Consider the following 23,655-nt stretch of genomic DNA (forward strand, 5'->3'; position numbering starts at 1 on the left):
AATGGTCTCCAGCTCCTCTGAGTGCGGAGAGATCTCAGAAGCCCCCACGGGTACAGGAACAGTCCAGCCCACCCTGGACGGCTCTGCTTACCAAAGTCACTCCCAGCACCTCTGACCGCCATTTTGTTTCCTTCTCCTTCAGACCTGCTCCCAAGTGTCCACCCCCCCTGCCCAGGGGCGCACACCTTGCCTACTCGAAGTGAGAAGCGGGCCACCCCGACGCCTTTGTTCCGCAGTGAAGACACAAGTTTGCACTATCTTTCAACTCCAGTTGGGAGTGATTATTTTTTTTTTGTACCAACTTTGAGGGGAAAGGGGGAGGGAAATGTTTTTAATCTTTAAAACCATTGTTTTCGAGAACTTTGAGCTACTGCCGTCGGTGCTGTGCTGTGCTATGGTGCTCTGTGTACTTGCTCAGGTACTTATTGTTAAGTTATTAATTTATATGCAGGGCGTTCCTCGGCGCGGCGCGCTGCGGTAACGTCTGCCCCGCCGCCGAGTTTCCCGTGGAAGGAAGGCTTGTGGTGCTTCCAGTGCTTTCTCCACCTTGCAGTCCCCTGCTCGGTGCGATTCTGGACACGATGTTTACTTTCTGATCAAGGCTCTATTGGAAAGCAGCTTCCCAACCACCCACAGCTGTGGTTGTGGCTTCAGACCCAGCTCCAGAGGCCCCCGTAGACTCTGGGGTGGTTTTCCTGGAAGCCTTAGCTCGGGCCAGGGCTGGGGGCCTGCAGGCTGGGGCTCACCTTCAGGGAGGCCTTGGGTTCCTGCTTTGCCATGCACAGACGACAGGGAGGGATCTGGTTTCTGGCCCCGGATCGATGGAGAGAACCTGAGAGGCAGACAGGAATGTGGAGGTGTGGCCACACCAAGCCAGACAGACAGACAGACAGACACTTGACCTTGAGCTGACCGGCCATGAGCATGTTTGGAGTGCAGACTAAGAGGGGATCTTAGTAGCGCTCAAAGTTTTTGCTTTATGGAAACATCAAGAAGTTCTTTTTCTGGCTGCTCTTTACAAAGGGCTGGCATCGACCCACTATTTAGATTGGAAAGGTGCTGTTTCTACAAGTGCCCAGGCACTTGAAATCTCCATCTCCCTGTACTGTTTGGAGCTAAGCAAATTACCACATTGTCTTCTCGACTGCAAGACAACGACCCCATGTTCAGACAGAGAGAGGAGGCCTCCATGGGACCATAGTGATTTTCAGAGCTAGTAACCAGATCCAGTCAATCAATTCTACAGAATCAGGCAGCATCCTCAGGCTTGCAGAAACTACAGCCAAATGGAAACTCCAGCCGAATGTGCTCCTTGGCACAGCCCATGTCTGCTTCCCTTGTCAGTAGACACTGGACGCAGAAGCCTGAGTTACCATTCGGTTCTGTCTGGGGCATCCCATTTTCTCAACTAGGTGACAGGAGTAAGAGGTGCTTCGCCTAGTCTGAATCTTAAAAACTTGCACCTGACCCCTGGGGCATCGCACGATGCGACGAGGAACTCGGTTTCCTATCCCTGTACGGTCGCGGCCACTCTTCCAGTGCCTGCCTGGAGAGCTGGTCTCACGGGGAGATCGTGAAGGTGCCTGAGGGAACGTGGCCAAGCGCCATCCGGCCTCTTGCAGTCTTCTGGTGGGTCAGAACTGACCAGTTTCCACATTGGAGGGCAAGAGCTAACTGGTCCACAGCTCTATGAGAAGACCGTGTTCCGGGTCACCTCAGTGGTTTCCCCGTGCCTTAAAGCAGAAAGAAAAATACGTACCAAGAATCTTGGCTTGCCTTCCAGAACACACAAGTGCCTTTAACTTTGCCCGTGTTCCCCAGTGTCTCTAAGGCGGCGGTGTTCGTGACTGTGGATAATGGATCCACGGCACAAATAGCACACCACAAGGAGCCCAGCTCGAGTACATTCCAACTGCTTTAGCATGCCTTTATTATGTAGTCATTCCTTAAACCTGTGAGGCCGTGTGAGATGCTGGCACTGCTGGCGCGATGCGCACAGAGGCGCCGCGACGATGTGGTGTTGGGTAATTGTACGGAGGCCAAGGTCCTCGCTGTGGAGAAAGGTTTACAGAATTCAATGGTGCATTTTGTGGGTGCCGACTTTCTTCGGAGCCCACCGCCTCAGATCTAAAATTGAGTCCCCTTTCCTGGTGGAAGTGGAAGATGTGAACAAACTGTTTTTGTTATTGTTGTTCAGTTGTTACATAGAACCAGGGAGGTTAAAACTGTGACCTTCCGCCACGTGGCCATCGCCGGTGACACACGTCTATCTCCATAGCACTCACTGCTACTGTTAGAGCCATTTCTGAGTGAGAATATATTTAATCCTAATATGTCCTTACAGTACACAGATAATGAAAGGAATAAGATGCACTATCTATCCGATAAAGAATACTTGGCAATAACTTCCACTTTAATGTAACTTAGGAACCAATAACTAGGGGTATGGTTTGCAGCAGGGAGGGAATGCTTGTCTCCCTTTTTATATTCTTTCAATGATGGACTATAGTTTTAAAAAATCGATAATTATATTTCGATGGCAATCCAGCTATTCTTTGATATTTTAAATAAAAAAATGTACAGGCATGAATAATAAGAGTTAATTTGGCTGGGAAAGTCTAGCATCCAGACGTAAGGCAGGCCGGAGACTGCTTCCTTTCCTTTGCACCCCCCCCCCCCGAGAGGTGGCAGGCCCCACTTTGCGTGGAAGGAGATGGCTAACCTTCCGGGCATTGCATATAAAAGCTTATCTCCTGCAGTGTTCTCCACAGTGTGTTTTCCTGACACACAGACTCAGATGGGTAGCAACCGAGACAAACAATCCATCACATTTTCCATTTGGAGATCTGCATGCGGAGGCCACGCCCCCCCCCCCCCCCCCCGATGAATTTCTCCAGCCTACACATGGTGGGATGACATCACAGAAACCACAAGAGCGACCAATTAAACTCGAGGAGAATGAATCCCCCTGCCTGGTCTCTGAGGGGACGTTTTTATGCCTGCTTGACTTTATTAGGAATTCTCAGGCTGAAACTGCAGACTATTGTCCTCTGACAAATCAATACAACACATCAATGCATCCTGTGAAACTGCTAAAACTCTGGTCTGTGTCAGACTATTCTTAGGAGCCTGTGAGGCCCTGGGGGCGCTAAACAGAGCCAGGGGCAAGGCGGACAAAGTTGCCCAGCCATGCCCCTGCCACCTCCCACTTGATGTTTACTAAGCACTCTGAGCCGATGAGACCCCGACAGGGCCTCAATGCCTGAGCAGCAGAGCCAAGTCTTCCTAATGCCCCTGACCTCCCGCAGGCTTTCCTGGAGGCTCAGCTTCGCTCGGTAGGGCTCCGCTAGGTATTCCAGAGACAGCTCAGGGCAGACTCAGTCGAGAGATCCTTCCTCACTGCTCTCAAAATAGTCCCCACCAGCCGGGCACCAGTGGCTCGCGCCGGTAATCCCAGCAACTCAGGAGGCTGAGATCTGAGGATCGTGGTTCCAAGTCAGACTGGACAGGGAAGTCCATGAGACTCTTATCTCCAATTAACTCCCCCCAAATCGGAAGTGGAGCTGTGGCTCAAAGTAGTAGAGTGCTTGCCTTGAGCAAAAGAGCTCAGAGACCGCGCCCAAGACCTGAGTTCAAGCCCGGCAACTGACTTATCTATCATCTCTCTAATCTATCATCTATCTATCTGTCATCTATCCATCCCCAGCCATACACAAGTGACCCCACTCACACCAGCCCTCCCAGAGCCCTCCCGGCACCCGTGCTAACTGATGTCCCTCACACAAGCGTATACACACTCTCACACACACATACATACCTGCCCCCCCCCCAAACACAGACGTGCCCATGGCTGGGGGCGGACATGTCGGTGCGCTCTTCCTCCTTTCCTTTCTCCTCTCCTCTCCTCCTGTGCTACAAGCCAGCCCAGTGCTGCCCCGTGGTGTTAGCCGCTGGTCCAGCCACACAGCGGGACACGGGAAGCCAAAAAACGAATACGTCTATCTGCCTTTCCCTAGTGCCGTACACAAGTGCCTTACTCAGACCAAACGCAGGGCCGAGGCCACGCTGATGACCAGATCTCCAATCACGACTTCAGGTCAGCCAAGGGGGTGACTGTGGCAGCAGACGGTCCTCCCAGGGGACAGCAAAGCCCAACCTGCCCCAGCGTCACTGCCGTGTGACCTGGCAGCCCCCAGCCTGGAGTCCGGCCCGGGCCCTTCCTGCCCACGGCCTTGCTTAGTTAGAAGAGAGCAGTCGATTCCGCTATGACTACCAGATTCCCTTGCCTCACTAAGCTTCCCATTGGCACGTGTTACTCCTGAACTGTTCAGAAACTCTGGTAACGAAACAAGTGATACTCCAAGGCAGACTGGAGGCCCGTGGCCAGTCCTTTGTACACAGAGCCCCCGCCAGGACTGAGGTGACCGCATGCATGCAAGGGTGCTATTTTCCTGCCTTTCGGGGAGCCCTCCCCCCTCTTTACTTCTGGGACAGTAATGGCCACGTACAAGCCCCCACCACAAACCTGTTTCATATGTGAAAAACTAGAAAAAGAAACACTGTGCATGACACTTTAAATGCTCAATGATGGCTTCCAATTGGCAAAAGATTGCCACTTGTTCCCAGTGTGAAGTGATCTGAATCCTTCAGACTCAGCGCCCTGTAACTGCGCTGATTCTTCTCCTTTGTCTTCAAAGAGCCTGCCCATGTTCCCTGTTATTCTCTTAGAAAGTAACTCTTTGGTCCTTAATTTAACACATTTGAATCCAGACAGAAGCATATCAGGGGATCATTCTGATTTTCAATTGATAGTGAATACTGTTCTTTTGTTCACGGCCTAAGAACAAGTACCTTCATAAGACAGTGAGAGGAAAAAACAAATCTACGACTCTGAGGCAGGACAGGCAGAACTAAGGAACTGATGGTTCTCTTAGCTCCCTCTTCTAGGCCAATATGGTAGATGCCCAGGAAGCCACTTGAGACTCTTCACCTCGGCCACGGGCCGTTTAGCCCTGCGCAGGTTAGAGTTAGCGCTACACAAACCAGCACAGCCAGGTTGTAGTGCATTGCCCATCTAGAAGGCTTTGGTTTGCTTTTTTTTTTTTTCCACCCACATACCTTTTTATGTTATATTCTGTTACTTCTGTACACATCACTCCTCTAGGGGATCTACAGATAAACTCAACAACTGTCATTGTTAAGAGTATTCTATCCAGTAAATAAATGGTAAAGAGGTAAATACAAAGAGTGTCGTGTTCATTACCGTGGCGTGTGTTCTCGTGCGTGGGATGTTAGGGGCGGACGCTGAGAGGGGAGTGTGAGGGCAAGTAAGCAGAGGGGCCTGCTGCCCGCGTGCAAGGTGAGGAGACAAGGACGAAGGTGCTCACGCGCACCGTCCGTGAGGCACGGGGGGGCCACATGCTTTTTTGAAAATGATTAAGGTTCTGTTCACTTCATTTATATAAGAGATGAACTTTTAAAGCAAGCAATGGTAGAAACATCGGGCATACGGGCAAAAGAAAATGGAAATCAGAACATGGTGGATACCTGATTTTTGTTTTTTAAGTAGCATCCCACCTGACTTCACAAAATTGCAGAAACTATGCATAGATAGACAGAAAGATGATAGATTAATGGATAGATGATAGATGTAAATGGATGGAGGGTAGATGATAGACTAATGGATAGACGGATGGATTGTTGAGTAAATGGATGGATGAACAGATGAAAGATAGATGATAGATAAATGGATGGCTAACCAGGTGCTAGATAAATGGATGGAGAGAAAGAGAAAGAGGGAGATTGGTTCAAATTGGTTACAAGAATAAAGGGATCTTCACTCCTACCAGGGGCACTCATGACATTGATTAAGATGCGCTGTACTCCTAAATTGAGTTGAATGGAAATCTCTTTGTACAACTCCTTAAAGGTAATTTTTTAAAAATTCAAAGAATAAGGGCTCTTCATTCCCATCTGGTGCCACTCATAACAAAGCAAGTAGACTTTGTGCAGTCACCTAGGTGACAGTGTATGGAGTCCATACGTAGAATCAAGCTCACATATCAAGTGGGACTCTCCAAATGCACAGAATGTAAGTTCCAGTGCCTGTGGGGAGAAAAAAAAAAAGACCATAAAAAAAACCAATCCTGTGCCCTAGAATGTAATGCCTCCTTGCTCAAAGACAAACTTCAAGCTATCTGAAAATAGCACATTCTCATTCAGATGGTTCAAGAGTGGCCCAAGGAATGTCGTTAGCGAAGGCTCCCAATGGAGTCTTACAGTCATGAAGATTTATAAAGAAAAATTCTTGCCAGGCACCGGTAGCTCATGTCTATAATTCTAGCTACTCAGAAGGCTGAGGGCCGGGGTTCAAAGCCAACCTGGGCAATTAAGTTGAAGCCCCAGGACTGGCACTAATATTTTTTTAAAGGTAAAACTTGTAGAAATGAGAAGTATGAGTTAGTAAATCCGAAAAATAGAATTAATAAAGTCATGAGTTGCTCTGAAGAAAACTCAGGATATAAACCATCTTCTAGAGGAGACCTAGCTCGAGGACACGCACGCGCACAGGACGCGGCTGCCCCTCAGAACCCAGACAGCCTCCGGAGGCTCGGCGTGAAGTCCGGAAAGTTACGGTGACTGTGAACACTCATCGCATGAGGGAAGCCGGAGCCGCTCCGACTCTCAGATTCTAAAAATTGACCCCACCTCAAACAAACAGGCAATGCATTGTCCAACATGCTAAGTGCCAATCAAATATGTATGGGCAGGATTAGAGAGAGAGCCAAGTCTTGGGATAAATATTCCACATGGAATGAAGCTGGAAGTTGCCAGTGTGGATACAGCTGCAGGCATGGTTTTTGTGCCTCCTCCCAGAAGCCTGGGACCTGGTGCTCTCCCACTTGAACCACACCTCTAGCCTAGTTTTTGGCTGGTTATTTTGGAGATGGGTTGGCTTTGAAACACAATCTTTAGATCTCAACCTCCTGAGTAGCTAGAGCCGGGCTCTTAATTACCCTTTCCTTGGTCCTTCCCCACCAAGAAAACGCCCCTTCCATGCGGACCCTTGTGTCTCTGGACGTGCAAAGGGCATGTGGTCTGCTAACTTCTTTGCCGAGTCTTATGTCTGCCAAGCTAGAGTTCTCCGTGATGACTTCCCTTAGCCCCTACTTGTCTACACAGGGCGCAGTCAACCTCCAAATCCTTTCTCTCCAGAGACGAAACACAATACATGACTTTGAGGCAACCATCCTCAAGCCACCTGCACCCACAGGCCCGTCCCAGGACACGTGAGCCTCAGCCAAATGCGGCCCCCCTCACCGGGCCTCACAGAGGGACCCGGAGCTTCGATGGGAGGCCGGGGGCATGGTGGGAACGCCTGGGCTTTTTGGGGAGCAGCGGGTGGAGGCAACAGCAGCCTGATCACACAGCCTGGAAGGCCGCAGGCAGTCAGGAGGGGAGAGGCCAGGAAACTGCCGGGCGGGGAGGGGCTGGAGGACCACAGGGGGAGCAGTAGACTCCTCGACGTGCGCAAGGCCATGTGGGAATGAACCCCCCGTCCTGCCGACGCCCAAGGAGGAGGCTGCGTACCCACGCGCTTAGGCAAAAAGATGTATTTCAATGTGGGAACGGTTGTCTGTTACATAAAAGTCACTGTGAATCTTCAACTAAATAAATAAATGTATGGCCCCCAGGGAGACGGGATTTCTTGCGTCTAATTCAACAGTCACTCTTGGTTTTGTATGGATGGCTGGACGGGTTGACGGTCTGGTCAGTGGATGGTAGACTTTCTTGCCAGCTTTTTCCTTTCTTCTAATAAGGAGAGGACATTCTAGAAAAACAAATAGACAGTGGATGTCCTCCCAGCTTTGGGTGGGCCCCGCGACTCTGAAAGGACTGCAAAATTAGCCTAGACAGGCAGAGGTGACAGCCCACCTTTCTGTCAAAAACTCGCGCCATCTCTAGCACACCCTTGCCAAACTGAAAGAGAAAATAACAAAAATGACACAGTAGCTATGAGGACATACGGACCCGAACCGCGCGGCTCTCCCCTCCCACGGACATCTATGGAGAAGGATTACTTACCTCATTTTTGACACTTGGATCGGCCCCTCTGTCAAGAAGCAGCTGAACCAACTGCTCGTGATTATTCAATACAGCCACCTGGAGGACAGAAGCGAGCCATGGGCGGCGCCGTCCTCCCCGGGGGCCGGGCAGCAGGGAGGGCCTGGCCGCAGGCACGGCCCGCCAGCCGCGGGAGCTTGGCATGACAGGCCCGCCCGCTGCTCCCGCGACAGCAGGGCGACGGCAAGGGGAAATGTCCCTTCCTCCTGTCTGTGTCGAAATGACAGGGGCAATCCAGCCAGCCCAGCACAGAGCGGCAACGGGGTCACTGTCCTAACACATCTGCGGGGATCCTGTGGACTAGAGGTAATCACCTCCAAAGCAGCTGTCACAAAAGACACCCAAAAATATGACAGTGGTGAATGCAATGGCGCGGGGCACACCTGCAGGCCCAGAGAGTTGTGAGACTGAGATAGGAGAATCACTTGGCCCAGAGGTTTGAGGCTGACCTGTGCAACATTAATGACAACCTGTCTAAATAAAATGATATATATTTTATAATTATATATAATATTATCATGTCATTATGTATATCTATATTATATGTCATATCAATATACTAATAATAGAGTATGTGCTATACTATATTGTTCTATTATAATTAGTAGACAACATATTATAGATATTATATATAAACATTATACAATATAGAATTATTATATATGAGATAATAGAGTATATTATATAAGAGTATGTATAATATAATAATATATTACCTATTATATGTATGTAGTATGTATATGTTGTATATATAATGTAATAATATATAATGTATAATTATATATAATATATATAATTATATATAATTGTGTTATATATTATACATTATATAATATGTATAACATATATTTAACATATTATATAAAATATTGCAATCTCATATTATGTATTACGTATTATACATAAGGTATGCTATATCATATATGATATGTGATATGTAGTATAACATATAACATATAATAATGTCATTATCTGTATATATTATTTCTATTCTATACATATGCATGTACACACACACGTGCACACACGCACTCACGCACACATACGTATAAAATGAACTTCCCGCACCTTTCTTTAGTCACAGGCTGATGGGGAAGCACAGAACCGGCGGGCTGGCGTGGGGGGCGGGCCTGGCGGGGCCCGTGGAGGAGGACGTACCATGAGAGGCGTCTTTCCGTCTTTGTCCCTCACGTTCACGTCGGCCCCGGCGTCGATGAGGATCGAGGCCACCTTCTGGCTTCCAGACACAGCGGAGACCCTCATCAGCGGGGTCCACCCCGAGCCCGTGTCCGCCACGTCCACCTGTGGCGGCAGAGGAGGGGCGGGCTCACCCACCGACCCCCCGCGGGGCCCCCCCAGGGCTCCGGACACTCGGCTCATGGTCCTGAGGTGCGGCACCCCCTTGGGGGAGGCGGGGCTTTTCTTATTGTGCGCTGGCTTTCCGGGTGCGTGGTGGCACTGCCCGCTACTCGGCTGCTGTCTGGCAATCACAGCCCATCCGTTTCATCTGCCCTCGGTTTCTAGGCCTTAACATTTTTAGCCCAAGTCTTGGAAGAGGTTAAAGTGTTCAAAGTTATCCGCAGTGACCCCCATTGATCGAATGGCAATCACCCTTCTCCAAATACCTACGCAAGCCCGAGCAGCCCGACCCCTTCCCTGCCACGCCAGATTCACACCCCTGAGGACCCCGAGGACCCCGAACCAAGGGCGGCCAGCGCGGCTGCACGCGGCAGAGATGGGGGGCTGGAATGCCTCCGCCTCCCCGCAGCCGGCTTGCCCTTGGGGACCGAGTTGTCATCTGCACTCGTTAATAAAGCAAACTAGGGCTGGGAACGTGGCCTAGTGGCCACAGTGCTTGCCTCATATACAGGAAGCCCTGGGTTCGATTCCTCAGCACCACATCTATAGAAAACGGCCAGAGGTGGCGCTGTGGCTCAAGAGGTAGAGTGCTAGCCTTGAGCAAAAAGAAGCCAGGGATAGTGCTCAGGCCCTGAGTCCAAGCTCCAGGATGGCAAAATAATAATAGTAATAATAATAATAAAGCAAATTAAGCATCAAGAAGCACCGTGGCCATCACTTCCTCCTGGCAGCTTCTCCTGATAGTCGGGACCTTTCTCCCGCCTTCCTAAGTCCCACTCCGCCCGGGGCCCCCCCACAGAAAGCCCTTCGGGGCCCCTCGGGGCAGCCCGGGGCTAGGAAGGCAGGCCTGTACCTCGCAGCCCTCCTTGATCATCCACTCGACCACGGGGCAGTGGCCCCCGTCCGCGGCCCAGTGCAGCGCCGTGCAGCCGCCCAGGTCTCGGGCCTCCCACGAAGCCCCGTGCCGCCGCAGGTACTTCACCACGTCCAGGTGTCCCTCGTAGCACGCCAGCATCAGGCTGCAACGCAGAGCAGCCGCCGTGTCAGCCCCGAGGACAGTCACGACGCCAGGACCACGTGCAGCCACGTGCTAACCCAAAGCCTCGTGACACTGGCTTTTATCTCCACACGCCATCTGTGTGTCCCTCAAAGGAGGACTGCACAACACACGCTATGTCCATACAAAGGAATATTATCTAGCCATGAGAAGGAAAAGAAAGGCTACACGATGAAGTAAACTTAGAACGTTACAATCAACAAAAGATGCCAGGCCTTAAACGATGCCTGCGGTATGGTTCCGTTTACGTGACAGGTTCAGGATGACAAATCCCTGAGACCCAGCTACCAGGCTAGCAGGTCCTCCCGGCTAAGGGGGGGAGGTGGGAAGTATGGCGTGACTCTGACGGATATGGGATCTTGGGGGGACCACGCACATTTCCTGGAAGGGGGGGGTGGCTGTACGACTTTGTGAATACATTTTCAAAAGCCCAACTGTATGTTGTAAACGGGGCGTCCTATTTTTCTCAATAAGAAAGTGATTAAGGACTGTGACTGGGTGTAAAATACTGGAGTTTAAAACATCCAAGGTCCCTGATGGTATTAAAAGAAACAAGATTCGATTGGTCCCACTAGCGATAACAAGTTTGAACTCAGGGCCTGGGCTCGCTTCGCTTGCTTGGGCCCGGTGCTCTACCACTTGGGCCATACTTTCCACCCAGCCTTTCGCTGGTTAGTGGGTGATGGAGTGACCCAGGCTCTTGGGCTTTTCTGCCCGGGTGGCTTCAAGCGGCAGTCCTCCCCCCCGTCGGCCTTCGATGCCGGACAGTGGTGTCCCGGTGTCCGTGGGAGCCACACGTGCCCCGGTCCTCGTGGCTGTCTTCAAGTGCCGCTCCCGCCTTTCCCCTCACTCATGATCCCGTCGACGCCATGGAAGCATCCTGCGTGCTCTCTCTTTAGCAGTGCTATCCGTTGTTCGTTAACAACCTTCCAAGTGTCTTTTAAATGATTGGCAATGTTGAACATTTTTCCTATGGATTGTTTGGGGTGTTTTTTCCAGAAAATTCCCTTTTTCCCCACTGTGTAGATCTGTTGGTGTTTGGGGTAGGAAGATGGGTGCGCACTTCCTACACGTTGAAAATAACATCCGTCGACATTGCCTCCTCCAGTCCTTACCTCTGTCATCTAGTTGTTTAAAACATATGGTGTACATTAGTCTTTTCCTCGGAAATGTCTTTCATGCTGTACATCTTCCACGTGACAAGATCGGATGAGAATATGCCCTGCTTCTGGGAGGTTTTGGTCATTCACTTGGTGTGTTACATTAGGGTCAAATCAAACAGTGTTTCTGTCTTCAAAGGTCCTATTTTTCTAATATCTGGCCTTACTGTTTTGTAGCTCCCTTTATCGGGTGTTAAGTATATATGCATACACATCCACTTTAGGATTTTTTTTTATCTTTTTCCCATTCACCTAGACCATGACCATGTCATCCTACTTTAATAACTATGACTTTTAAGGCGTGATAGTAACAGTCAAAGCAAATCCTTCTCTGGTCTTCCCTACGTTTTAGAAGCTGCTGCTGACATCTACTTGTTCTTCTGGGTAAATGACGATCATTTTGATAGTCACTGAGTTTGAGGCGACATTAGATCTATCTGTTAATCCGGGGTACACTAGAATAGCCTGGGAGTCAAGCTCACCCTGCTGGACCATGGTACACGTCAAAGATTTTTAAATCTTTGTGTCTCTCAGTCTAGTTGCTGTGGGCTTTCTTTTCCACTCAATGTTATTACATTTCAGATGTTTTTTATGCGCCTTTCTCTTTCTTGTCAGATTCATTAACCAGTCATTTCAGGTACTGTTAAATTGCCGGGAAGTTGCTTGCATACCTCAACCCCCTCATTAAGCTCAGGTATTGGAAACTGCATTTTCTCTAGTTCTGTAGTACAGGATTCAGGCCTCTGATTCCAGACCTTTCCAAGCTGATCAGCCTTCCAAATGCCGTCTAATCCTGAAATGAGGAGCTATTACCTGTATCTACGGTATGCCAGCCCTGTTTCACGTCTGTTTCATATGCTAACTCCTGAGAAGCTCTCGAGAGCCCCAAGGGGCAAGTGGAGGTGTTTGCCCATCCCAGCGGGCTCCCGGGCTCTGCCCGCGCTGGGGACCCTTCTCTTACATGGGCTTCACTACTAACTTAGAAAAGGAATTACACTGGATAATTGTCTGAGATTATGAAAAAAAAAGCTCTGTGCAGCGCTGGGCATGGTGGTGTGTACCTGTAATCCCAGCTCCTCCAAAGGCTGAGGCAGGACGATCACAGGTTTGAGACCAACCTGGAAAGCGCAGTGAGCTCTCATCCCCGGGCAGGTGGGACTCCTGAAGTGTGCCGCCACACCCAGCTCTTCCCCGCGAGTACCGAGCGCTCCGTGGCCGCTCAGCTTCCTTCCCCTCCTCTCTGGAGAGGCTCACAATGCTTCCCACTGGCGGGCGGGACAGGTATGCCGCAGCTCTGCGCTGGAGGTGACTCCGCAAGGATCTTGCTGATTGCAGATTTTCTGCTTCTTGGGTTGGTCTTGGTAGTTTAAATTTTCTCCCCAAAATTATCCATCTCAATAAAAGTACAAATCTACTGTGGAGACACAGAGCACCATTCTTTTCACGTTTAATTTCCCTCCATTAGGTAAGGTCATGGTGGCATACACCTGTAATCACAGTATTTGGGAGACTGAGACAGGAGGAATGTGAGTTCAAGGCCAGCCTGGGCTATAGTGAGGCCTTGTCTCAAAAAAAAATTTTTTTTAAGAAATTGTTCTGCAATCATGTTTATGTCCCCTTCTGAATTTCTACTGCTCTCTTCTCTCATAGTGCCAAGAGATTGGGCTCTACTTATCATACTTTTTGTTGTTGTTGTTTAAGAGGCAACTCTCCTGCATCTCAATAAACGTGCTCCTTTTTTGGTAAATCAATGTATAGTTTAATTCCTTTCTCTTACCATTTTCTCTCTTTGCAAAACATTAAAAAACTTCTCACGTGGATGGTTTCGGTTCGCTGTCTGGGACTTGCTTGCACCCTGTGAGCTTTCAAACGCCCCCTGGAGGCCGCGATGAGAAGCGCACCTGTTGCTCCAGGACTCCTGCCCGTGGCCGGCTGGCTGGTGTGGAGATGGCCGCTCTTCCACCGTCCATGTGGCCCGTGCGCATGTAGGGAGCACGGGCGTCCTGAGCGGAGGTGTCACCCCTCACTCCCCGTGCTCCTCAAGCACCACCGCCAGGCCCAGACATGTGAGAGGCCTCCGATGAAGACAGGCGGGCTGCAAGTCATTACGCCCAGTGCGAGGTCCGTGCGGACTTGGCTCCAGCGTGCGTGAAGGCCGTGGCCGTGCTCTTCTGGGTGAGCTTGGCTGCGGTGGCCGAAGCCCTGCGTGGCCACCCCCTGAAAGCTCTTTTGAGGTTCTCTTCCGTGCTGATCTCTGGCTGCTTCTTGAGAAATATCTGGAATCCTTGGGAAACGGGGCAGGGTGGAACGGAACGGGAGCCCCGAGACAGGAGCACCTGGGTGCTGAGCACCCAGGAGCACTGGAGGAGGAGGAGGAGGACACACGAACGCATGCTCTGCTCGAAGGGCCGGAGGGCCGGAGAGCCGACGGGAAGAACCAGCGATTGTCAGAACCACCGGGGGGAAGCAAGAGAAGACCTTCACCCTCGGCCGTCTTCGTTTATCCCGCCGTTAAACCCTTCATACCAGGTGAAGGTCGGGGTTTTCCTGACTACCCAAAGTTCACTGAGGCCAACACCAAGATCTGAACCCAAGATTATAAACCACATGAACACACACACACACACACCAGGACACGGGCACACTACGGCTCTAAGAAGCCTATTTTAGAAAACACAGCCACTTAAAAATAATTTCCCCCTTTCCACTAAAACGTTGGTCTCAGGAACGGCAAAATGAAGTGGAAGGAAATACTTTGGCTCCGTGGGAACCCCCCCCCGCCCCCCACAGGCCTAGGGACACAGTCAGGACGCCAGGGGGCAGCCTCAGCCCCCCCCCACCTGCCGCCTACCTGTCCTTGCCGCTTCCATTCTTCAGATTCACATCTGTGCCATTGGAAATGAGGATTTTCACAAGCCTGAAGGATGCAAAGTCAAAGCAGTGGGGGAAGTGGCTTTGTTGACATGGAACCCAAGAGAACCCAATGCAAATCAGGAAGGAGACACCTGACACCCGTTTGCAGCACCTCCCAGTGCCATCTTTGGGAGCCAGCTGGCCTTAAAGACGACATGACCGTGTTCATCTGGAAGACCACTCCACACCAAAAGCAGGTTTTTACTGCTCCATGAATTATTCATTACTGTCAAACTAGCCCATATGGTGAACACTGGACTATCAAAATAACTCCGTCATTTTAATGGCCACTTTTAATATATTCTTAAATGGCAGCACTTAATGAAAATGTCTTTCTTTTTCTTTTCAAATGGCATTAATTAAAACACAAATGTGACTCTAAAAATCAAATGTTAGCACTTATACTTGGTAAAAACAGATAATGGAGTGTTGTCCTTGAAATCACATCAGAGGAACCTGGTGGGTGCGGGAAGTCTCTTGTCTAGAATGTTCCCCACCCATCTTTTTGTTTGGTTAAAGGATTCACACCCCAACCACCAGTGTTCCCAGGACATATAAAATCCACTGCATGTGATTAAAGACTCTCTTTCCTAATATAATGATTACACACTTTACATTCTCTTCTGTATGCTACATAACGAGGCTAAACGCAGCTGTGAACGGGCTAGGAGGGGGTGAAGGGGAGGGGGTGGTCAAACGAGGAGGGGAGGCGGGGGAGATGCAGTCACAAAATCCAATATGCATCCCGTGGGAAGGGCAAGGCCAGAGCACGCGCTCAGAGACGGGCGCGGCGTGTCATACCTGGTGTATCCTTTCTGAGCCGCGACCATCAGGGCGGTAAAGCCAAACTTATTGGGGACATCGATCTTCACGTGGCTTGGGGAAAACACAGAGGACCGGGATCGGCGCGTGCCATGCTGCACGGCGCCCACGAGGGGGCGCTCCCCGCGACGCGGGGCTTGCCAAACCGGCTCCCACGACCCAAGGTGGCCATTTCTTCCGTGGCCACTGGGGCGTCCACGGAGGCCTTATTATCCCACAGTGCCTTGCCTCATACGTGTTCGTGACTCAAATGCCTCGGTGCTCTTGAGACAGACACACTCCCTTCGACCCAGAGCCTCCGAGCGCCCTCGCCTGGGGGCCTGGGGCTGGCCCAGCCTGGGACAGCTGAGGACGGGGTCCACCCTGGCCACACTTCCCCGGCTCCGCCAGCAGGAACAGGTTGGGTGAGGCCCAAATTCTCGCCTCCTGGCGATGAGGCCATGCTGCCAGGAGAGGAAGCACAGCGCTGGCCGTCAGCAGAGGTGCTGGGCTCTCCAGTCTACACACGCCCGGTCCCCACCACCTGCCCTCAGTTCTTCCTGAATAACGCGTTCTGGGTGGCCTCGAGGACAGGTGGTTGGGACTGGGTAGTCTAGAGCAGAGAACAGAGGCATCAAACATTGCACCCACAGCAGCTGCGTCCACTTTTCCTCTGGTGTTCTAGAACCTTCTAGAGGACTTACATTCTAGAACCTTCTCGGTTACAAGGCAGCTCATTGGGTGACTTTCTGATTTCATCAAGGGGCGCAAGTGAGCATTCAGGAATGCCATGTGCCGAGATGCAAGGGGCACAAGTTATTTCTTCGAATAAAATAGGACACCCAGACTTACAACTTCCTCTTGACAAATTTTCATTAAATGATTACAAAGTGCAATGTATGCATGACATTTTATGGTTGCCTTTATGAACTGTGCTTTACCAACTCATATGCATCAACCAGAGATTAATTTGGGAGGCAGCTTCCAAGAAACGAGAAATTTTAAGAAAACAAAATAAAGCTACGTGTCACGTGCTTCTATGAATTTTACGGTCATGAACAACAACGGGCCGGCCCAGAGTTCTCTCACCCTCCTTCAAGTATTCGGAGCAGCAGGTCTTCATCATTCACAGTGACAGCTCGATGAAAGTGCTCACTACTTATGGGTTCTCCTGAGGAAATAAATGGAAAGCAATCACCCACAGTACAAGGACAGGAGACCGTCTCGTCCCGGCTTCGCGTCCTTCTTCAAGCCTCCAGTTCACGTTCACCTCTAAGCACGCAGAGCCGTGCTCCTAGGGGGACACCTCCCAGTCCCTGCTCAACCGCTGTGTGCGCGCACGCACACACACACACGCATGTGCATGAGTACATGTGCAACCAGAGGCTTGAACTCAGGTCCTGGGTGCTGTCCCCTCGCTTTTTTTGTTTCGGGCGACTGCTCTCCTACTTGAGCCACACCTCCACTTGTGGCTTTATGCTGGTTAACTGAAGACACGAATCTCATGGCTTGCCTGCCCAATCTAGCTTCAAACAAGCCTCAGATCTCAGCCTCCTGAAGAACTACTATTATAGGCACGAGACCCCCGTGCCCAGCTTCAACTGCTTCTTTTTTTTTCTTTTCTTTTTTTGGCCGGTCCTGGGCCTTGGACTCAGGGCCTGAGCACTGTCCCTGGTTTCTTTTTGCTCAAGGCTAGCACTCTGCCACTTGAGCCACAGCGCCGCTTCTGGCTGTTTTCTATAGATGTGGTGCTGGGGAATTGAACCCAGGGCTTCATGTATATAAGGCAGGTGCTCTTGCCACTAGGCCATATTCCCAGCCCCTCAACTGCTTCTTTTACTGCAAAAGATCCAATTTGCAGATGAAGAGAAAGCTTAGGCCAACGTCCAGTCTCGGGACACCGTCACGTTGTGAAGTCTAGCTTGGTGATTGCTCTTTGGCCACCTGATCCTCTCAGATTTCCTAAGACTTAATCAGTGTCTCATAGAGGCATGGGAACCGCAATTGGCACAACATGGTCGTGTGTTAGGTGCCAAGCAGTGTCTAAACTATTATTACTACTACTACTACAACGTCTATGATTACAAATTGCCTTAAAGTGTGTGGCTGAAATATTTAAAGTTCTTCCTCTGCCTTTTCTCCCTGGAGTTTGCAGGAGGGTCGGCGGGGACGCCCAGGCAAGGAGGAAGCCTGTGAGAAATCCACACCAGGCAGGAAGCGCGAGGAGGGCAAGCCTGGGAGAGCCAGGAGGACCAGTGTGGAGGGAGGAGGAGAGACGGCACAGGGGCGTCGGGCCTGCCCGACGGTGAGGGGAGGAGGCACTGTCTCACGGCTTCGTTGGTTGCACACGACAAGCCCTTCAAACTGAGACACGACCACGACGAGACAGTGAAGAAAACAGTAGAGTGTGCCACATCAGAAAGCCCCTCCACGCCCCGCGGCTGAGGTGAGAGCGATCGTGATGGGAGCAGCAGCTGGCCTCACTGCGTCCGCAACCCCTGGCCCACTCCACGCCCTGTCGGGGCCCAGCAGTCCCCTGCGACTCTGCGACACCCCACCTGTCAAACGCATTTGAGTCGACAGCCCCTGCTCTCAATCATCTCACTGGACAAGCCCAAGTACCATCCAAGCAGGTCATGGGGTCACAGAGAGAATGAGCCAGAAGGGGTCCTTCCCTTGCTGCTTTACATTGTGCACCCGCTTTCGGCCCTTTACTCTTCAAACCCCTAAAATACCTAGGGTACAGCACCGCAAAGCCTCTCTCCCCGTGCTCTGTCCCGCAGCGCCAGCGGTTCGCATCCCTGCTCTGGGAGCGGCAGGGACACCGGGCAGTCCGGCTGGGAGCGAGGCCTGGGGCCTGGGCTGCTGCCTGTCCTTTTGCAGGTAAAAGCCAATCGATGACAACTTCAGATCACTTTGGGACGAGGTTGCCTGCTAGACTTTGCCAACGTCTAAAGGATCCTAGCACCACACTGCGCTTCCTTCCCATCTTCCACACGGAGTTAACAACCAAAGACTGGAAACACCAAGAATCTCAAGAAACCACCTGAGGCCCAGGCCCGTGGCTGGCCTTGCCTTCTGGGGACCTCCAGCCCCACCCAGTCCAACCCCGCCCAAACCCAGCAAGCCCCACCCAGCCCGACCCAGCCCCTCCCAGCCCCACCATCCCAGCCCAGCCCCGCCCCTCCCAGCCCAGCCCGGCCCCTCCCAAACCAACCTAGCCCCGCCCCTCCCAGCCCGGCCCCTCCCAAACCAACCTAGCCCCGCCCATCCCAGCCCAGCCCCTCCCAACCAAGCCGTGCCCAGCCCCGCCCAGCCTCGCTCCACTGCACCAAGTCCCGCCCATCCCAGCCATGCCCCGCCCAGCCCGGCCCAGCCTCACCTAGCCCCGCCCAGCCCGGCCCAACCCCTCCCACCCACGCCCAGCCCCGCCCCACTCCTAGTCCCGCCCATCCCAGCCATGCCCCTCCCAGCGCGGCCCAGCCTCACCTAGCCACGCACCTCCCAACCCAGCCCCTCCCAGCCCCGCCCAGCCCAACCCCTCCCAGCCCCGCCCAGCCCCGCCCAGCCCCGCTCCACTCCACCTAGTCTCGCCCATCCCAGCCATGCCCCTCCCAGCCCGCCAGGCTCACCCAGCCCCGCCCCTCCCAGTTCACCCCTCCCAGCCCAGCCCCTCCGAACACTACCTAGCCCAGCCCATCTCAGCCCCTCCCAGCCCAGCCCTGCCCAGCCCCAGCCCTCCCAGCCCTGCCCAGGCCCTCCCAACCCAGCCCCTCCCAGCCCAGCCCCGCCCCTCCCAGCCCAGCCTCACCCCTCCCAGCCCAGCCTCACCTAGCCGCGCCCCTCCCAGCCCCGCCCAGCCCCACCTCTCCCAGCCCAGCCCCGCCCCTCCCAGCCTAGTCCCTCCCAGCCCAGCCCCACCCCTCCCCTCCCAGCCCTGCCCAGCCCAGCAGTGTCTCCAGGCACCCAAGAACAGACCCCAAGGACACTGGGCAGTATCATTTTGTTGTCCCCAACTTGAGTGGGGGTGAGTGGGGAGGGCAGGTGAAGGGGTGGTGCTGGCATCCAGTGGAGGTCAGCGATGCCACTCAGTACCCCAAGGGCACAGGGACAACCAACACCCCCCGCCCCCACCAAGCCTCACCCAGACCCAAAGTATCAGGACTGACTGCCACATGGAGAGCCCCTCCCCCGGGCCAGTTCAGGGTAGAATGAAGATTATCCATCACATGACCCATGCACATCTGAGGCGGATGATGGCGATGACGCAGAGGGGAAGCCGCCCTGCGTAAACATCTGTTATCTGCTCCAACTCCAGCTGCTCCCCTCCCCTCCCAGCCAGGAAACCAGGACTGGGAGAGAAGCACCGGGTTGTCCTAGGCCAGCCTGCAAGGAGCCCGCGGCCCACATCACGGTCGCGTCTCCACCGCATGGAGTCACCCTTGAGGTGTCTCACCAATTCAATGTCTGCGTGTGCCCTTGCTACATTTGGGACACACACATCTATGTAAGTGTGATTCCCCATCCCACCAAAAGCAAAAAGAGGTGTTAAATGAAAAAGGGTATCTAAAGAGCTTCCGAGTTGCTGACCTCTTGGGAGTTTTAAGGAACATTCTGGAAGTGCCCACAGCATCCTGTGGACTGACCACCACCCCTCTGGAATCCCTGCCTGGCATGTCCTCACCAGGAGGCTTTGTGCAGCACGCACACATTAGAAGTGATGTTGGAAGTAAGTCCATAAGTACTTTAGCTACAGGACCATTTGCAGGGAAAAACAACCACCACCAGGGTATCCTGGCATTCTGCTAGAGCTAAAAGAAAGGCGCGGTAGGAAGAAAGCGACCCCTGGAGAAGAGGAACGAGACACCGTTCACTGCTCATATTCCTGACTGTGGGCTTCCAGCAGGGGGAGGCCGCCTCCAGCCATCAGGTCTGAGGGCCCCTCTCTCCTTCCCAAGAAGACCGTGCGTCCCAGGAAGGCAATAGAAGTTTCTACTGGAACCCTGGGAAGCAGATGAGGCCTGGAAAAGTCTCGGCATGGCTTGCACAGGGACACAGAGGAGAGAGGAGAGGAGCCTCGTTCGCCACGTGCAGCAATTCCTTCCACTGTAGGCGGGAGTCGGGAAGAACAGAGGAAACTCCAGCCCGGGTCGTCTGTTCCCTTCCTCCCGCCCCTGGACCCTTCTGGCCTTGGTGGGCGTGGCCCGAGGGAATGCCATCCATCCATCGTGGCACCTGAAGGTGTGATGGTGCGGTGCTTCGTGGGAGGGCCGGCCCTGCCGGTGAGGAGGAGGAGGACACACTCCCTGGGCACAGGGCACCAGGGGCCTGCGGAGGGGAGGGGCAGAGCGGCCCGGCAGTAAGCCGCCACCCGTGTTCTGTAAAGGGGACTCTGGGTGGCAGCCATGCCCACAGACAGTATGTGGCGATAGCACCTTTCTTGGTGGAGTTTAGGTCTTTATTAAAAGCAGTGAATAAATCATGAACTCATTGGAAAAGATATTTGCCAATTAACAAGTAGCAGCTGTTTTTCTTTCTTTTATAAGGGCCCAGCTGATTAAAATTGCATGCCTCATTTAAGCAAGAGTCTAGTGTACTTTACCTGGGAAGGGAAGGAAAAAAAAAAAGCTGAGCATCCTTTATTCAAACAAAGTACATGCTTTTGTGATTCATTAAAACACTCCCCAAATGAATGCAAATTAGCAGCTCACAGAAGCATTTTCACTTGCTCTGTATAATGTGTGCATTTTAAAATTCTTCGCTTAGCACAAGATGTTATAAATATAACAATAGCAGAAGGGAACAGCAGAGCCAAGGGCCTCGGTGGGCGAGGGAGAGGCTCTCCGGCCCTCGGCCCCGTGGAGTCCTGCGAGGCTGGCTGGCTGGGCGGCTCCGCGCGCTTCCGCTGCGCCTCGCAGAGGGACCGTTCGAGTGTCCCCACATCGACATCTGGTCCCCACCAGCAAGGCCTCGCCCCACCCACACAGTCTTACCTAATTGCCCGTGAAAGCCACACACCCGAGATGACAGATGACGCCGGAGCCGGCCAGCTATGGCTGCCTCTCCAAGGAGCTGGGCTCACCTGGCAGCAGACACAGCTGTTGGCAGCTGGCGGGCAGAGTTAGGCTGGTGACCACCTTCCCACCAGAGCTCCATGGGCACGCTGACTCCCTGGGGAAGCCCCTGTCCTGGCATGGGTGTGACTGCCCGTGGCCTCCTGAAGCCCAGTGCGGTCGGTCACAGGACCCAGCGTGCCCACGGCGCCTGGCAAGTTCCGGGGGGCTCGCCCTGATTGGTGGGCAGTAGGTCCATCCTTCAACAGACCCGAGTGCAGCCACAATGTCCCAGTGTTGCTCTTCATACGCCGTTCTGCCTCTGGGCCTCGGCTCGTCTACCCACCCGCCCATCAAGGACCTACTACACGAAATCGGGGGAGCCTCGCCCTTCAGGAGCCCACAAGGTAGATAGGAGTCACAAAGGCAGACAAATCTGTAAGGAGCAAGAGGCCTCCCAGAGGAGGTAACCCCTTCCCTGCACTGGGGAGGAGCTTATCGAGGAATTTATGCCGACTAGCTGCTGCTAGTGGTGGGCAGAGCGGGGACTTGGTGCTCCAGGGAGGAGGGAAAGAGGCAGGGAGGAGGCCAGGGACCTGGGGGTGGGGCAGAAAGCAGTAGAGACACCGCCTGGCCTGTTTCCCGTGGAGACTGTCCCCACGCCCGCCTCTGTCTTGCCCAGTCTTCCTTGGCCTTCTGCACACAAAGCATTCAATCTCACTTCAGTGCGTCCTCTGACTTCCGTCTTCCTCCTGAGTACTCCCAGGCCCAAATATCTCCCATACCAAGCCAGTGCTTTCAGCATCACCAGATTAAAGAGGAGGCCGTCTGCCTGAGCTGCAGCTCCATAATTGACCAGTTCACTTCAAAAGTCTTCTCTGAAAGGACAGTTTTTTCATCACGACTGGGAATGAAGGGCCCCACTCAGCCCACAGTTCACTACCCTAAACTCTAATACCCTCTTGTCACATTTGCGACTGAAGGTGAAACGCGGTAACTCAGAATCAGAATTATCTCTAGTCCCCACAAGAATGTGCACAAAGAAATGCCTAACAGACCCAACTGAAAGGCACAGAAAACAGACCTAAGAAGCCGGTGGGTGGCACACTGACTAAGCCTGGCAAAGAGCTGTGCTCACAAAAGGAAGCTTTCCTTTGTGCAGCCTACAGAGCCCCTCCCCTGTGCAGTCAGAGGGGACGCCACAAAGGACGCCGCTGGCCATTGTAACCTGTGCAGGTTTCCAGCTTTAACCTCTCAGCTTCCAGATGCTGTAACACATCAACCTCACGAAATACCCCCGAACTGGGATGAGACTGATGTGGTCAGAGGCACTGGGGGCTCCGAGGTACTGGTGCACCTTCCTGTCTAGAGTGCTGTTGCTTACTCTGTACCCCAAGAATCAGCTGTCTCTGACCAGCTGACATGCATACATGGAGGCTGCCCAAAGTGGGCAGCAGCTGGGCAGATTTCCTCAGCCACACGGTGCTCAGTGTCCACAAGGGAGCAGGCCCGGCTCAAAACAGCTCTGATTGTGAATGCATGCTCGCACTTCTCTTAGGACGCCAGGCCCAAGCACTGAACAGCATGATGCGCAGCGCTTAAAGAGGGAATCTGCCAGCCAGATGATGGAGGCTCACGCCTGTCATCCTCGCTACTCAGGAGGCTGAGATCTGAGGATCGCGGTTCGAAGTCAGCCTAGGCAGGAAAGTCCATGAGACTTTTTGTTTTGTTTTGTTTTTGTTTTTGTTGCCAGTCCTGGGACATGGACTCAGGGCCTGAGCACCGTCCCTGGCTTCTTTCTGCTCAAGGCTAGCACTCTGCCACTTGAGCCACAGCGCCACTTCTGGCTTTTTTCTATATATGTGGTGCTGAGGAATCAAACCCAGGGCTTCATGTATACGAGGTGAGCACTTTACCACTAGGCCATATTCCCAGCCCCTCGATGAGACTTTTATCCCCAATTAACCACCAGAAAACTGGGAACGGAGCTGAGTCTCAACGTGGTAAAGCAAGAATGAAAGAAAGAAAAAAAAAAAGCTCAGGGCCAGTGCTCAGGCCTGAGTTCAAGCCCCACGACCAAAAAGATGGAGTCCTCTCCACTTCCCATAAGGCTGAGGAAAGGTGGAATATTTCTGCCTCTAAACTGCTTCCCATCTTCCCTTGTCTCTAGTAAGAGAGCGTGGAGGTG

The 23,655-nt window shown here is 52.6% G+C and overlaps 2 protein-coding genes across 2 annotated transcripts in view; one reads left to right on the plus strand and one right to left on the minus strand.

Moving 5' to 3' along the window:
- Adam12 (ADAM metallopeptidase domain 12) overlaps positions 1–2,649 on the plus strand; it is a 248,540-nt gene extending 245,891 nt beyond the window's left edge. Inside the window, exon 23 of the mRNA XM_048336123.1 lies at positions 143–2,649. Coding sequence (XP_048192080.1) covers positions 143–203 — 61 coding nt within the window. The 3' untranslated portion in view covers positions 204–2,649. The remainder of the gene's footprint in view (positions 1–142) is intronic.
- A 4,962-nt stretch (positions 2,650–7,611) lies between these two features.
- The window catches only part of Fank1 (fibronectin type III and ankyrin repeat domains 1), a 59,941-nt gene continuing 43,897 nt past the window's right edge, over positions 7,612–23,655 (minus strand). Inside the window, exons 4-11 of the mRNA XM_048338041.1 lie at positions 16,504–16,585; positions 15,415–15,489; positions 14,552–14,617; positions 10,337–10,502; positions 9,283–9,426; positions 8,086–8,163; positions 7,936–7,980; positions 7,612–7,831 (exon numbers count right to left, since the gene is read on the minus strand). Coding sequence (XP_048193998.1) covers positions 7,772–7,831; positions 7,936–7,980; positions 8,086–8,163; positions 9,283–9,426; positions 10,337–10,502; positions 14,552–14,617; positions 15,415–15,489; positions 16,504–16,585 — 716 coding nt within the window. The 3' untranslated portion in view covers positions 7,612–7,771. The remainder of the gene's footprint in view (positions 7,832–7,935; positions 7,981–8,085; positions 8,164–9,282; positions 9,427–10,336; positions 10,503–14,551; positions 14,618–15,414; positions 15,490–16,503; positions 16,586–23,655) is intronic.

This window comes from Perognathus longimembris, chromosome 2, assembly GCF_023159225.1.
Source record: "Perognathus longimembris pacificus isolate PPM17 chromosome 2, ASM2315922v1, whole genome shotgun sequence".
NCBI lineage: Eukaryota > Metazoa > Chordata > Mammalia > Rodentia > Heteromyidae > Perognathus > Perognathus longimembris.